We start from the raw sequence: 17,463 nt of genomic DNA, 5'->3' as shown, positions 1-17,463 counted from the left end.
CAAAAGAAACCACCATCAAAATGGAAAGGGAACCCACTACATGAGAGCGCGTAATTGTCAATGATACATCAGATAAGGGGTTAATTACCAAAATATATAGAGTACTCATACAACTCAACAAAAGGAAGACAAAGAACCCAATTAAAAAATGGGCAGAGGAACTAAATAGACACCTCTCCAAACAGGACATACAAATGGTCAAGAGACATATGAAACAATGCTCAACGTCACTAATCATCAGAGACATGCAAATTAAAACTATGTGGTATCTATCACCTCACACCTGCCAGAATGGCTGCCATCAACAAATCATCAAACAAGTGTTGGCGAGGGTGTGGAGAAAAGGGGACTCTAGTACACTGTTGGTGGGAATGCAGATTGGTACAGGCACTATAGAAAACAATATGGTGTCTCCTCAAAAAATTAATAATTTAACTGCCATTTGACCCACTGATCCCACTTCTAGAAATATGTCCTAAGAAGCCTGAAACACCAATCAGAAAGAATATATGTACCCCTATGTTCATAGCAGCACTATTTGTAATTGCTAAGATTTGGAAACACTCAAGTGTCCATCAATATATAAGTGGATAAAAATGCTGTGGTATGCTCTGGCCGGCTCAGAGGTAGAGCGTTAGCCCTTGGACCAATGAGACGTACCTCAGTTACGTTTCGTCCCCAGCCCTGGTTGGGGTCGTGTGGGAGGACACCAGTTGAGGTGTCTCTCTCACATTGATGTTTCTCTCTCTCACTCTTCCTCCCTTCCTTCCATTCTATCCAAAAATCAATGGAAAAATATCTTCAGGTGAGGATTAACAAAAATAAATAATAAAAATAAAAACAATGAAATATGTGAACGATCTATATGCAGAAAACTATAAAACACTGATAAAATAAACCAGGACTTAAATAAATGGAATGAAATAACATGTTTGTGGACTAGAAGACTTGGTTTTAATCTTTAGGTTCAATGCAATTCCAATAAAAATACCAGCAGGCTTTTTTGTATATATCAATAAACTGATTCTAAAATGTCTATGAAAAGGCAAAGGTACTAAAATAGCAAAACAACAAAACAAAAACTCTGAAAAAGAACAGCTGGAGGACTCACATTATCTAATTTAAAACTTATTTATATGCCACAATAATCAAACAGGTGTGTCAAAAAACAGACCCAGAAAAATATAAATTTATTTTTGACAAAGGTGCTGAGGCAATTTAATGGAGGAAAGATAGTTTTTTCAACAAATGGTGCTAAAACAATCCATATGCAAATAAATAGACCTCAACATATATCTCAGACCTTAAACAGAAAATTAAGTCAAAATGAATCATAGATCTAAATGTAAAATTTAAAAACTTATATAAGAAAATATAGACTAGGTAAATATAGGTTTGGCGATACATTCTTACCTATGACACTAAAACATGATCAGTATCAGAAAATTTGAGAAAGTGGACTTTATCAAATTAAAAACCTTTGCTCTGTGAGAAGCACTAAGAGAATTAAAAGAGAAACTACAGTCGAGGAGAAAATATCTGCAAATCACATACCCAATAAAGACCTTACATCCAAAATACATCACAAACTCTTAAAATTCAAAAGTAAGAAAACAGCCTGGCTGGTGTGGCTCAGTAGATTGAGTGTTGTCCAAAGGACTGAGAGGTCCCGGTTTGATTCCTAGTCAGGGCACATGCCCAGGTTGTGGGCTCGATCCCCAATAGGGACCACGAAAGAGGCAGCCGATTGATGTATCTCTCTCACATCGATGTTGCTATCCCTCTCTCCCTTCCTATCTCGCTAAATATATATATGTATATTTTTTAATAAAGCAAGAAAACAGACAGCTCAACCAAAAACTGTTGAAAGATCTGAAAAAATCACCATTAAGGAAGATATATAGGTGGCAAATAAATATACGTTATAAGGGAAATGCAAATTAAAACCACAGTGAGATACATCTACACACCCATTAGAATGACTAAAAAACAAAAATATCAAATATTGACTACAATGTGGTACAACAGGAACTCTCATTCATTGTTAGAGGGAATGCAAAATAGCACAGCCACCATGAAAAATAGTTTGGCAGTTTTCTTATAAAGTTAAATGTACACTTACCATTTGACCCAGCAGTCCTATTCCTACATATTTACTGAATGTGTGAAAACTTGTATTCACACATACACAAAAAAAACCATTACATAAATGTTTATAGAAGATTGATTCACAATCAGCTAAACTAGAAACCACCAAGATATTCAACATCAGAGAAAGACATAAAAAATCCTGGTACATACATACAGTATAATACTACATAGCAATAAAACAGAACAGACAATTGAGTCATGCATTAATAAATGTGGCTAAGTGGGGGAACAAAAGACCCAAAAGGCTACATACTTTATGGTTCCATTTATATGACATTCTGGAAAAGGTGGAATGATAGGGATGAAAAACAGCAACAGTGCCAGAATTGGTGGATAAGAGAGTGATGACTATAAGGGGACTACATGAGGACCTTGTTTTATGGTGAAGAAACTGTTCCATATAGTACTGTAGTAGTGGATACACGAGTGCATGCATTTGCCAAAACACACAGACCTAATTACCACAAAGAATAAATGTAAACTTATTACTTGCAAATTTTTAGTAAAAAAAATCAACTGGGCCCTGGCCTGTTTAGCTCAGCATTTGGAGCATCAGTCTGTGCACCAGAGAGTTCTGGGTTCAGTTCCCGTTAGGGTAAAGCACCAAAAAAAAAAAAAAAATCAACCAGGATTTCAAGAAAATCTAGGATGGACTGTACATTGATAAATCAGTATGATAACCTACCTGAAAGATACTTAGGTAAAATGCATACAGGTGTAAGACACGGATATAATTAAAAACATGTTTTACACATATGAATTACCATATATACATACATATATCTCCTAGCTGTCTGCTGAGAGCCCAGAAGAAGTGACACCCCACAGCAACAAGCACATATGGGGCACAGTTCTTGGTTTCTAAATACCATGCCGAAACAAAAGGAAGTAGGACTCCTTGGACAAAGAGCTGATTCTAGTACAAATGTAGGGCAAGTATAATATGGAGCATCTTTTAGTGCCAGAAAGTAAAAGAAGTGCTAAAAAAAACAAAAGCATGGAGGTAAAAGCACATAGGAACCAACCTGAAAAGGTTCCCAATGGTCAGAGCTGTAACAATTTGAGCAACAAATATAAATAATGATAGTATTGGATTATAATCCAAAGAATAAAATAAATATCCATGAATCCATAATAATATAAATGAATAATTTAATAAATTTCCTCACAGAAAAATTCCAAACAATAAATGTAGAAGGAACGTGGAAAAGAGAAAAATCACCATTAGAATTCCACACTAATAATTACTACAGGCAAGAGCCACTGAAAAATAATGTAATTAGTGGGTAAAAATTTAAGGAGAAATGGGATAGTAACTTCAAAGTCCCCCCGCCAAGAATATTTATTAATACCTGATGATTTTTAACATACGCCCACCAATTATTTGATACACTCCACTCTAGGAGGTGTTTAATTCCTTTTCTGTTAAATGTAGACTGGTGTCAAGTGAGTTACTCCTAACAAACACAATAGGAAATAGAAGAAAATAGTAACTCTACAGGGGAGGAACCTGGCTGGCAGCCACTATTGTTGACTGGATGTGTCACTTCAGATTTCTTTGTTAAAGCCCTAACTCCAAGCCCTAGCCAGTGCAGCCCCGTGGTTAGAGCACTGGCCTGTGCACCAAAGGGTCATGGGTTTGATTCCTGGTCAGAGCATGTGTGGGAGGCAACCAATCAATGTGTCTCTCTCACATAGACACCCCCGCCCCACCTCTCTCCCTTCTACTCTCTCTAAAAATATGCTGGGGGGCCTACAAAGGGGTAATTAGGCTTAAATTAGGTCAAGAAGGTAGGATCCTCATGATGGACTTAGTAACCTTACAAAAGAGGAAGCGATCTTTTTTTCCCCACTTGCTTAAACCGAGGAAAAGGCATTTGAGCACAGACAGAAGACAGACATCTGCAAGCCAGAGGAGGGTTTTCACCAGAACCCAACAATGCTGGCATCCTGACCTCCTGCTTCAGTCTCCACCCAATGGAGACCGTCCCATTCAGTATAGGCCACCCAATCAATGGTATTTCATCATAGCAGCCCAAGTTGACTAGAACATCCCCTCAGTCGAGTGCTCATGGTTAACATGACTAATAATAAAACAAGTTGATGTCACGTAATCCTTGATATGGTGTGACAAGAAGAACACTCCACCTCTGTGGTATTCTTCTTAAAAATTCATAACCCCAGTCTAATTATCAAAACGCACCAGCAAACCCAAAATGAGGGACTGTCTACAAAATAACTAACCAGTACTGTCAGGTCCTAAAAAACAACAAAAAAAGACTAAGAAGCTGTCACAAACCAAAGGATACTAAAGAAACATGACAACTAAATGCAACATGATATCCTGGATTAGAGCCAGGAACATAAAAAAATTTAGTAGAAAAACTGTGGTAAAATATAAATAAAATCTCCAGTTTAGTTAATTGTAACTCACCAACATTAATTTCCCAGTTTTGATCAATATACCATGATTTTGTTAAGATGTTAAGACATAAGAGGAAGATACAAGACCTTTGAGGAAGCTGAGTGAGGATATCGCATTATCTCTACGATCTCTGCACCACTTTTGCAAATCTAAAATTATATAACATAAGTTTTTAAAACATCAGAAAAGAGCTGGAAATGAACTACTAAACTGATTGTATGACACAATTTTTTAGACAAATGACTACCCCAAACATAGCCAGAGTGACTTTCCTAAAAAGCAAATCCGATTTTTACTTCCTTGCTTAAAACTCTCTAATGGTTTCTTGCCATCAAGAAAAAATTCAAATTATTTAGCATGGCCTATAAGACAGTGGAAGGCACAATAATCTCTCCACATCCCATATGTCAATTTCATAACCCCTGGAATCTGTGAATATGTTCGGTTACATGGTACAGGGGAGTTAAGGTTGCAGACAGTACTAGGGTTGTAAAATTGACCTTAAAATAGGGAGATTATTCTCAATTATCCAAGTGAGCTCAATGTAATCACAGGAGTCCTTAAAAGTGGAATATGGAGATGTGACTACAGAAGACTCTTCACAAAAACGCAATGTTTCTGGCTCTGAAGATAGAAAGAGTGGGCCGTGAGTCAAGGAACGTGGGCAGCCCACAGGAGCTGGAAAAGGCTAAGAAATAGGTTCTGTCCTAGAGCCTCTAGCAGGGAACGCAGCCCTACTGACACCTTGCCTTTATTTAGCTCAGTAAGACTTCTAACCAAAAGATGATGAGTTCACATTGTTTCAAGCCACCAATTTGTGGTAATTTGTTACAACTGAAAAGAGAAAATGAAAGCTTACCTTCTCTGCTTCATCAAAGCTCACCTCTCTTCTCACAAAGATTTTCAACAGGTATGTCTTAAAATAATGTACACTGCAAATCCTTCACATGAGTCTACCAAATTTGATCAATAAATGAGATGTAAGTCTGCTACAACTAAGGATGCCTATTATTATGGGGAAGTGACACAGAATGCTGACCTGGTAGGAAGAGGTGTAACTTGCCACACACACACACAGAAGCCACAGCACAATGTTAGGTAAGAGTGCATGCTAGAGCTCTGCCTCGAGGTCACTGATTCTGGCTGGTTATAGAGGAGCACAGTTAAGTTGCCATGTAAACATTTCTGAGGGGATCGTAAATACGTGATACTTTTCTGAAACTTGCTTTCTTTAAATACAGGTGTTCAAAGTTTAATTTATTCAAGAATGCCACCAAAAATGTTAGCATTACAGCAGCCATGAGTACGGAGAGGCTGAGAGTCACTGTTGCACACACACACCATACTAAATTTTTCTCAAGGCATGCATGTACATTCACACAGGCTCCTCCTTCACACAGGCTCCTCCTTCTACCTGGAATCTTCAAAAATTCCCTCTTCTCCCTTCATCTGACCACCATTTACTCATTCTTCAGACCTCAACCCAGTTCTTCCTCTAGAAAACATGTTCTAACCCTATTAAGTGTATGCCTGCTTAATGCCGCACCTATAGTATCTTGAACTAATATGAGTAACTTTTCACATGAACTGTAACTGTCTAACTGCAAACTCTGGATATGAGAAACTTGGGTCATGTGCTCTCAGCTCTATCATACCCCTAAGGCTTAGCAGAGTGCCTGGCTCATGGAAACCATTACTATATTTTGAAAACGAAGCCTAGTAAATAATCATCCAATAGAACTTCTACACCAGGCATTTACCTCATCACAATGTATCAACAAGGACTATAGATGATACTTAAAACAGAAAGAACACAAAATTTTAAGAGCTTCCACTATATAAAGTTATTTATACCCTAGTACAAGAGCAAATACGCAAGTTAAAATTTTTTTTTTTAAGTGGCATTTTACTCTGTAGTAGTTAAAGCATAAAAAACCTGAAACAGCCCTGGCTGATTTGGCTCAGTGGTTGGAGCATCAGCCCATGGACCAAGGAGTCTCGGGTTCGATTCCAGTCAAGGGCACATGCCCAGGCTTCGGGCTCGATCCCCAGTAGGGGGTGTGCAGGAGGCAGCTGATGTTTCTCTATCACAATGATGTTCCTACCTCCCTTCCCTTCCTCTCTAAAAAAAAAAAAATCAATAAAAACATATTTTTTAAAAAATAAGTCACTGAAAAACAGAAAAAGTCATGTCATATACAATCTCTAAAAGAATTTTAAATTCTTAGCTTCAAGTGAGGTATGTCTGTATAAAAGAAGGAAATAGATTATTCTAATGCTTCTACTCACTGGTACCAATCTGACTTGCTGGCAACCTATTGGTCCATGGGTCAACGCTCAACCACTAATCCACACTAGCTGGGTGTAAACAAAACCTTTTTTATTCTTTATTGATTTTAGAGAGAAAGGAAAGGAGAGGTAGAGAGAGATAGAAACATCGATGAGAGAGAACACAGACTGGCTGCCTCCTGCATGACCCCACACGGGATTTGGCCCACAACCTGGGCATGTGCCCTGACCAGGAATCCAACCATCAACCTCTTGGTGCATGGGTCGATGCTCAACCACTGAACCACATTGGCCAGGCAACAAAAACTTTTTAACAAATAGTCTATATACCTTTTTACTTGGCTGGGCAGCCTGACTGACTTCATCATATACCAGCTAGATACCAGCCTCTGATTTTCTATACACATGGTGTCCTTCTTGGTGAGACTAAATTATCACAAGATCTACCAATTTTTATTTATTTATTTTTTAAATCCTCATCCAAGGACATTCTTGCATTATCTTCAGATAGAGCGGGAGGGAGAGAGGGGGAAGAGAGAGACAGAAACATCGACGTGAGAGAGACACATGGACTAGGTGTCACCCCACCTGACCTCAACCAGGCCGGGAGGCAAACCCCAACCGAGGTATGTGCCCTTAGCAGGAACTGAACCCGGTACTCTCTGAACCCGGGTCCACAGGCCGACACGGTAACCGCTGAGCCAAACCCCCCCAGGGTGATATGCAACATTTAAAATTATGTTTGTTTCATTAGCTTTTTTCTAAATCAAATTTCTATACTTTTTTTAAAAAGTCAGATAAAGGGTTTTCATTATCTCTAAAAGAATATAAAGGTCAGACTTCTGGTCAAGATGGCAGCATAGATAAACGTGGTATCGTGTCCTCCCACAACCACATCAAAGTTACAATTAAACTACAGAACAACCATCATTCAAAATCGCCTGAAATCAAGCTGAATGGAAGTCCTACAACTACGGGATTAAAGCAGCAGCTACATCCAGCCTGGTAGGAGGGGCAGAGGCACGAGGGCTGGTCCCACACTCACATGTGGCAGAAAAAAATTAGGATACCTCAGCGGAGAAGGTCCTCCCTGATAACTGAGGGATCCCCATCCCACAACAGGCGCCCAGCTCAGGGTTCCAGTGCCAGGAAGAGAATCCCCATCACTTCTGGCTGGAAAAACCAGGAGGAACTGAAGCTGAGGCTGCTGGAGCCCCAGGCAGCTCCTCTTAAAGGGCTCGCACACAGACTTACTTGGACTAGCTCTCGCTAAGCTCAGAAGGAAGGCAGCTTCAGGGGTGCCAGAGACATACAGGGAAAAACTGAGCTGTTTGGCCTTGGGATGAAAGCTGGAGAGGTGGCTTTCTCCTGGACAGAGGTGCTGGCAAAGGCCTTTGTTCCTTTGGTGAGCCCTTCCCTGGGGCAGCAGACAGCTGCTATATCTGGGACTCCAGCAACCTGGCTCACACTGGTAGCCCTGCCCTGGTGATTCCCTGAGGCCCCGCCCCACCCAACTTTCAGGCCCACCCAAGCTGTTGCCAGTTGCTTTACCATAGAATTGGCCTGTCTTGGATCCTGATTCAGGTTTTCATAAATTCTTTCAAACAAGCAGCATCTGGTCTCAGCTAGCCCCATACCTCTCGTTAAGTAATATATAAAAACAAACACAGGGAGGCAGCCAAAATGAGGAGACAAAGAAACAGGTCCCAAATGAAAGAACAGAACAAAACTCCAGGAAAAGAATTAAGTGAAATGGAGATAAGCAATCTAACAGATGCAGAGTTCAAAACACTGCTTATAGGAATGCTCAAAGAACTTAGTGAGAACCTCAGTGAACTCAGTGAGGGCCTCAATAGCATAAAAAAGGACCAGTCAGAAATGAAGGATGTAGTACAGTCAGAAATGAAGGAAGCACTAACTGAAATAAAGAATCTTTTACACAGATTCAATTCAATAGTAGAGTAGGTAAAGCCAAGAAGCAAATCATCGATTTGGAATATAAGGAAGCAAAAAACACCCAATCGGAACAGCAAAAAGAAAAAAGAATCCAAAAAAATGAGGAGAGTGTAAGGAGCCTCTGGGACAACTTCAAGCGTGCCAACATTCGCATCTTGGGGGTGCCAGAAGGAGAAGAGAGAGAACAAAAAATCGAAAACCTATTTGAAACAATAATGGCAGAAAACTTCCCTAACTTGGTGAAGGAAATAGACATATAAGTGCAGGAAGCACAGAGTCCCAAACAAGATGAACCCCAAGAGGCCAACAATAAGACACATCATCAAAATGCAAAAGGTTCAAGACAAACAAGAGATCTTAAAAGCAGCAAGAGAAAAGCAGTTAGTTACCTAGAGGGAGTTCCCATAAGGCTGTCAGCTGATTTCTCAAAAGAAACTCTGCAGGCCACAAGGGAGTGGCAAGAAATATTCAGAGTGATGAAAAGCAAGGAACTACAACAAGATTACTCGATTACTTTATATTGCCATCGATTCTAAATGACAGCTTTGCTGTCATTTAGAATCGATGGCAATATAAAGAGTTTCCCAGACAAGAAAAAGTTAGAGTTCATCACCACCAAACCATTATTATACGAAATATTGAAGGGTCTTTTTGAAGTAAAAGATAAAATATATGAACAAACAGCCCTGGCCAGTTTGGCTCAGCGGTTAGAGCGTCGGCCTGCGGTCCGGAGAGACCCGGGTTCGGTTCCCGCTAAGGGCACATACTTCGGTTGCAGTTTGTCCCCGGCCCTGGTTGGTCGTGCGGGTGGCAGCCACTCGATGTGTCCCTTCACATTGATGTTGCTCTCTCTCTCTCCCTCCCACTCTATCTGTACAAAAAAAAATGGAAAAATATCCTCGGGTGAGGATAAAAAAAATATATATATATATATATATGAACAAACAAATTGCAATGAATACATAGCTACAAACAAAATGAACAGGCAGAACAGAAACATTCTCATAAATACAAAGAACATTTTGTTGGTTGCCAGATGGGAGGGGGGTTGGGTGGAAATAGTGAAGGGATTAAGAAGTATAAATTGGTTGCTAGACTGACAAACCTCAAGGGGAAGCGGGTTGGGGGGTGGGAGGAGATAAGCCAAAGAATTTATATGCATAACCAATGGACACAGACAACAGTGTGGAAAAAGGCAGGAGGGCAGCAGAGGTGGGGAGGAGGGGGCCAAAGGGGGAAAAATGTGGAACATCTGTAATACATTTAACAATAAAGACAAAACAAAACAAAACAAAACCACTTCTAAACGAGTTGGTAAACACTCAACCCTCACTGACCCCACTTCTCTGTAATGCCCCATGCTGGCCCCTCTCCCCACACCCCTAAGACCTCCTCATGATCCGGCAACTAAAGGACTAATACACATTACAGGCTTACAGTGGTCAGTGCACGTAGTACTGATTAGTGAATATTCTGAAATGTACTACCCCTGCCAACAAAGTAGCAATAACACTGCTAAAGAACAAATTTTTTTTACAAGCATAAAAAATATGTACACATACACACTGAAAGAAATCTGCAATTAGAAACCCTAGTGATTTGCCTGGCTGGTGTAGCTCAATGGTTGAGCATCGACCCAGGCATCAAAAGGTCACCAGTTCAATTCCCAGTCAGGACACATGCCCAGGTTGTGGGCCAGGGGCATGCAGCAGGCAGCCAATCGATGTTCTCTCTCATCAATGTTTCTCTCTCTCTCTCCCTCTCCCTTCTTCACACTCTCTCTAAAATCAATAAAAAATATATATATATATAAAGCATTTAAATTTTATATAAAAAAAGAAACCCTAATGATTTAAAAAATGGGGAGTCCCAATTACATCTGGATACCCTGGATTATTCTTTCTAATGGAAGGCTAACAGTTACAAAGGTAACTGTCCCAGTCACTGCTGGTAGACACAGCCTACACAGCCTGCAACCATTTGGATAAAATCTCACAGCATTAACTATAGTTTTTCCTGCAATACTACATGCCAGGGACAATACTACTTGCTTTTCTATATATCACTTTATATAATTCTCACAATATTCCTGTCAAGTATCACTATCATCCCTCTACAGACAAATATCAGGCGCATGAAAGCTCACTCATTCATACAAATTCAAATAGTTGGTAAGGAGAGAAGAAGCCAAGAACTGCAGGCTCCAAAGCTCATTTCACAATACCTGCTTCTCAAAAATACTAGGAAAAACAAGCAACTTAAAACTTGGCCACTGGCTAGGTAAGGCATTTTACTACTCTCTCTTCCCTCCCTACTTCATTCTGCTTTTGCTCAGTTCCTATTATAAGAAGCTTTTGGCACACAATTTTAGAAAACCTGAAACAAATTCAACCCACCTTCCAGCAAACCAGCTAGCTGAGGTGACCTATTAAAGGAAACTTCCCAATAGTGGGTTAGTGAGTGGGAGGAAGAGAGGGCTGGACAGCATAAGAAAATAACAAAAAGACTAAAATAGTGATTGAACCTTAAATACAAGAAGGGAGTAGGGAGAGAGGTGGCCATACATATAGATCCTTTCTGTGGCTAGTCTTCAAAAGCATTAATAAATATGAAGCCAAGTTACTTGTTCAATGGACTGCCTACTGCATGCTGCCATTGGGAATATGATGAAGAAAACTCACATGGTCTCTGCCATCCAAAAAATGTATATCCTGGTGTTCTGAAGGAAACTGAGTAAAGGGACTCTCATTTGCTAAGCATCTTATTTTGCTAAGTACCAGGTACTTTAAAAATAGTATCTCACACCCTGGCCAGTTTGGCTCAGCGATTGGAGCATCAGCCTGCGGACCAGAGTGTCCTGGGTTCAGTTGCCGCTAGGGGCGTGTACACAAAAAAATAGTATCTCATGTCCTGGCTGGTGTGGCTCAGTTGGTTGAGCATCATCCCATGCACCAAGAGGTCACTGGTTCAATTCCTAGTCAGAGCACATGCCAGGGTTATGGGCTAGATCCCCAGTAGGGGGCATGCAAGGGGCAGCCCACACCTTCTGACAATTCTGAGTAAGCCTAGCCTATTGGAAACAGTAGCTTCCCCAAGGCTGAATATAAGGTGATTTGCTTCTAACACGCAGTGATGATTGCAAAGATGCTCTCATTTCTAGGAAAGTCCATTGAAGATTGGCTCAAAGTATGTTCTATTTCAATGTGTTTAGGATCTAACACTTCAGGGTTTATAAATGAATTACAAAGATGAAGTTAGCTGAAATACTGGGTATAGTGGCAATGAATGTGGTTTACAAAAATTATTACAGCCCTGGCCACTTTGGCTCAGCGGTTAGAGCGTCAGCCCATGGACCAGAGAGTCCCGGGATCGGTTCCCACTGCTAAGGGCACGTACCTCAGTTGCAGTTTGTCCCCAGCCCCGGTTGGGGTTGTGTGGGTGGCAACTAGTCGATGTATCTCTCTCACATCCATGTTTCTCTCTCTTTTTCCCCCTCCCCTTCCTGCTCTATCTAAAGATAAATGCAGCCCTGGCCGGTTTGGCTCGGTGGTTAGAGCGTCTGCCTGCGGTCCACAGAGACCGGGGTTCGGTTCCCGCTAAGGGCATGTACCTTGGCTGCAGTTTGTCCCCGGCCCTGGTTGGGTTGTGTGGGTGGCGGCCACTCGATGTGTCCCTTTCACATTGATGTTTCTCTCTCTTCCTCTCTCTCCTGCCCGCTCTATCTGAATAAAAAATGGAAAAATGTCCTCGGTGAGGATAAAAAAAAATTATTACAGATATAATCTCAGAAACTGAAGGGGAAGAAGTGAGGTGGGAATGAAAAGACACTGCAAATACCTACAGCAACAAATAAAACAATTAAACTTAGAGGGAAATTATGTATCCAGATAGTTACATAATAACAAGTCAATATCTTCAAGAAAGGAGGACCCAATGCTCTTGTTAGCTGTGAAGGAAGACTAGAAACCAGAGACATGGATGCCTCTCTGATCAAAAGGAACTTATTTCAGACACACTAGGCAGATCTATATAATTTTAAATTTTACATGTGCTCTCAAAGTTGAAGGGTTCCCTATAACCGACCAGATAGTATTGCTGAGTGAATGAGATGTTTATTTATATCTTCCATAATGAATATGAATAATTCTCATTACTATCTCATCATTCTTTCATTGACAATTAAAATGATAAAACTGCCAATATCATTCTTAGAAAAGGCATATGGAAGGAAGAAAACACATTTTCATTTGGAAATGAGCACCATTTGTTTCCTAAAAGCAGAATTAATCAGTGGTGGTTTATTGTTAAATCTGGGTATCCCACATCTTCCCCACCAATTTTTTTTTTCCCTCACCCGAGGACATTTTTGCATTTATCCTCAGATAGAGCAGGAGGGAGAGAGAGGGGAAGAGAGAGAGAGAAACATCAACATGAGAGAGACACATAGAGTGGCCGCCACCCACACGACCCCAATCGAGGCGGGGACAAACCACAACCAAGGTACATGCCCTTAGCAGGTACCAAACCCGGGACCCTGTGGTCCGCAGGCTAACGCTCTAACCGCTGAGCAAACCAGCCAGGGCCACCCTCTCAAATTTTTTTAAAGACCCTTTCAATTCAAGTCAATTGGAAGAAATTTTGGAGTTACACCATCATTACCAGGATGTTATGTCACTCAATAGTTCCTTGTTTGAGGATCCAGCTTTCAAAGGACTCTCAAAAGGCAGAGTAAGAAAAAGAGCTGAAAAAATATTCAACTAATACTTCACATTGAAATACAAATAATTCTAAAAGCCCATATTCTGTTCAATAAAAAAACTAAAGAATAGAAATACAACTCCAGGGGAAAAGTTTAAGATAAATATTTCATGGATTCAAAGAAGTCAAGTAGGAAAAGCATGTTATGAGTTAAACATGGGCCTTGGCCGGTTTGGCTCAGCGGTTAGAGCGTCGGTCTGCGGTCCCGAGAGACCCGGGTTCGGTTCCCGCTAAGGGCACGTACCTCGGTTGCAGTTTGTCCCCGGCCCTGGTTGGTCGTGTGGGTGGCAGCCACTAGATGTGTCCCTTCACATCGATGTTTCTCTCTCTGTTCCTCTCTCTCCCTCCCGCTCCATCTGAACAAAAAATGGAAAAATGTCCTCGGGTGAAGAAAAAAAAAAAGAGTTAAACATGGAAAACAAGTTATAATAAAGTCTCAGTTTTCTGCCTGTCTATTCTCTACATTTCCAATATCAAAGTTCTAAGAGGAAACTTAGGCCCTGGACAGTTTGGCTCAGCGGTTAGTATGTCGGCCTGTGGACTGGAAGGTCTTGGGTTCAATTCCCAGTCAAGGGCACATGCCTGGGTTGCAGGTTCGATCAGGATTGTAGGGGAGGCAAACAACCGATGTCTCTCTCACATCAATATTTCTCTCTCCCTCCCTCGCTTCCACTCTATCTAAAAATAAATGGAAAAATATCCTTGGGTGAGAATTAACAACAAAAAGGAATTAATATTAATAGAAAGCCCTGGCCAGGTGGCTCAGTTGGTTGGAGTATCTTTCCATATACCAAAAGGTTGCAGGTTCAATTCCAGTCAGAGTGCGTATAGGAGGCAACTGGTTAATGTGCCTTTCTCTTTCTCTCTCTTTCTCGCTCTCCAACCCTTCCTCTCTCTCTAAAATCAAAACATATTCTCCAGTGAGAATTAAAGAAAAAGAATTAACAGAAAGAGATCTGGACTTAGAATTAGAATGACTGAATTAGACTTCATAAAACAAATGTTTAATGAATACCTAGAGTTTGTTCAAGGCCCTGAATATACAGCAGTGAACAAGAGACAGACAAAACTGCTACCCTCATGAAGCTTACACAGGAAAAACACCCACTAACCTTTCTGGATCATGATTTTCATCTGTAAAATTAGGAAAGTGGACTAGGCTGAGTTCCAAAAACACCAGGACTTTGCCTCTATTTTAACCACAACAGCTCTGTTTTTTATTGCTTTCTTGATCGAGTCTTATACACAATTTCCTTTGGGAAAACAAATCTGTTTAAAAAAATCTAATAACCAGTGAAGTCCTCTCTGGATAACATTCCAGTTTTACAGTTCTGTTTTCTATGATGCTTCACACTCATACTTCTGACCTATTTGTTTTTCACCATGTCTAAAATTCCAGAGATATACTAAAAGGCAAACTAGATTATGTAGGGCAAAGAATAAATCACAAACACAATTGACTGTTTAATCGTTATCTATAGATGCCAATACCAAGTAGCAAAAACTACTTTTTCTAAGACCAGCAAACAAAACAGAAACAGATATGATCTTGTTACTTTGCTTAAACTACTTTCTTCCACAAGAATAACAAAAAATTGACCCTAGTTCTTTATCTTAATTCCTAAATTCCTTAGCATGATATTCAAGGCCATTCTGCAACCTGGCCCCTTTGAAGTATTCCTTTCAACTCCAATGCCTTGGGTTTTCCCTACCACCCAGCATCCTTTTTGATTTTTGACTACTTAGTTTCTAAACATGGCTTATACTTTTTTTTTTTTAAGTCTTTTATTGATTTTTTAGAGAGGGAGGGGGAATTAGGGAGGGAGACAGGAAGGACAGAAGGGGGGGAGGATATCAATTCATGGCCTCCAGTAGGTGCAGCACCAACCAGGGATCCAACCACAACCTGGGTTATGTGCCCTGATCAGGAAGCAAGCCCCGACAACTTCTGGTGTACAGGATGACAGATGACACTCCAACCAACTGAGCCAGATGGGCCCGGGCTAAACATTCCTTGCAATTTCATACTTCCAGGCTTTTGTGCATGCTGTAACCTCTCCATGGACATTGCCCTCCTACCCCAACCCATCAAATCCCTCAAGGTCATAACTAACTCAAATATCACCACAATACTGGTCAATTTAGGAGAAAGGCAGTGAATGAGTCTGTCCCATCTACTAGGCTAATCTTAAGTACCCAACTGGTAAACTGTTAAAATGAACTGATTACCTTACAGGAACGATTATAAGCAGTAGAAATCAAGCATCATCTATGTTTGACTTCTATACATATGCATATGTATGTGTGTGTGTGTGTATATATTGATTTGTTCTTACAGATTTAGCATCCTGATTACAACTGGCATCCCCTGAGCATTCACAAAAATTTTAACATTAAGATAAATATTTGCTACTTTAAAAATTGTTTATTAAGACAATAATGCATATTCAGAAAATCAAGAAAGGACACAATCCTTGGATCACATGGGTCTGTAATAGTCTAAAAGATGGGATCACTTCTTAAATTATTGTGTTCCAGTTCCTTCATACCCAAAGCTATTTTAAAAACAAAAACAAGAATTTATATTAAACTTACAAGAAGAAGTAATGCTCACAAATATTTTATGTATGTTCCGGAAAGAAGTACAAAACCTACAAAACTATTCACATTCAAACCCAATAAACAACTAGTAATGAAGGTAAAGCATGCAATATTGATAAGTATGGCTGATCCAAAAACTATTAAGGCTAAGCTATCACTTTTGATTTATTGAAAAAGTTCAACCTCTAATTCCAAGGATTAAAGATTAAGCATCTGTTGCAAAAATTAAATGTTGGCTGAACTGATGTAAAAAGCCCAGAAAGCTCTGACTGGTGTGGCTCAGTTGATTGGAGCATCCTCCCATACACCAAAAGGTTGTGGGTTCGATTCCTGGTCAGGGCACATATAGGAGGCAACCCATTCATGTTTCCCTCTGTCCCTTCCTCTCTCTCTAAAAATCAGTAAGTATGTCCTCAGGTGAGAAAAAAAAAGGCCCATCAAATTTTCACTAACAGCTTGGATAAAATAAGGTCAGTCCAACAATCTTACAAACACAGGGCAGACATTTTTGTAAAGTTTTCAGTCATTCACTTTGAAGGGTTCTCTTCTGAAATATTACCAGGTCTACTTTAAAGAGAGCCCTGCCTTCCCAGGCTCCATCCACGAACATTCCCAATCTCCAGACTAGGGAATGGACATCCTAGAGACGACCCCTCTTCACTCGAAACTCCTGCATAAACACCGCCTACGACGTTAGTGCGAAAGCGGCTTTCACGTTGCATTGGCTGCTGCCTGTGAGAAAGCCTGGCCTCAAAGCAGGGCCAACTCTGGCACGCTTTTTAATTTCTGAAAGTGAAGCTGGGGGGTGGGGGGGAGAAACCCACCTAAAGGCATCCGTTTAAACCCGTCTGACACCTGCTCCCTTTCAAACACGACGACGGGCGACCTCCAACCTCTGGAGCAGCAGCCGCAGCTGCAATGACAGATCTCGAGGCCGAACTGGGTCAGGGTTCCAGTTACACTTAGTTACATATTTACACCCTTTTGTCCACAAACTTGAGCGCTAACTTCAGCTCCTTTCTCGGCAGCGTGCTCGCCGGGACGCAGAAATCAGAGTTTTCCTGAGTCGGGAAGGGCACAGTACCCGCCCCCGCGCCCCCCAAGCTCGGTGGCCACCTCCGGCTCCCCCAGACCGCGCACACGGCGGCCTCGGCTCCCGGCCGGGTCTCTCCGGGCAGGGGTCGCTCGGGGCAGCTCGGCGCGCCGGGCGGGATCCGAAGGGTGGAGGCCCGCACCGGCTACCCCAGGCCCCCGGCGGTTTCGGGCCTAGGGTCACATTACAT

The 17,463-nt window shown here is 41.0% G+C and overlaps 1 protein-coding gene across 4 annotated transcripts in view; it reads right to left on the bottom strand.

Annotated features, from left to right (window-relative positions):
• Positions 1-17,214, bottom strand: part of SEC24B (SEC24 homolog B, COPII coat complex component) — a 103,209-nt gene extending 85,995 nt beyond the window's left edge. For 2 of the 4 annotated variants that reach the window (XM_036255499.1, XM_036255496.1), the window contains exon 1: positions 17,005-17,214. In XM_036255499.1, coding sequence (XP_036111392.1) covers positions 17,005-17,014 — 10 coding nt within the window. In that variant the 5' untranslated portion in view covers positions 17,015-17,214. The remainder of the gene's footprint in view (positions 1-17,004) is intronic. The other 2 variants (XM_036255506.1, XM_036255512.1) reach the window with 1 other exon arrangement.
• Positions 17,215-17,463: the final 249 nt, after the last annotated feature.

Source organism: Molossus molossus, unplaced genomic scaffold (assembly GCF_014108415.1).
Source record: "Molossus molossus isolate mMolMol1 unplaced genomic scaffold, mMolMol1.p scaffold_m16_p_1, whole genome shotgun sequence".
Taxonomy (NCBI): Eukaryota; Metazoa; Chordata; class Mammalia; order Chiroptera; family Molossidae; genus Molossus; species Molossus molossus.
This window is presented reverse-complemented; position numbering and strand designations above follow the sequence as displayed.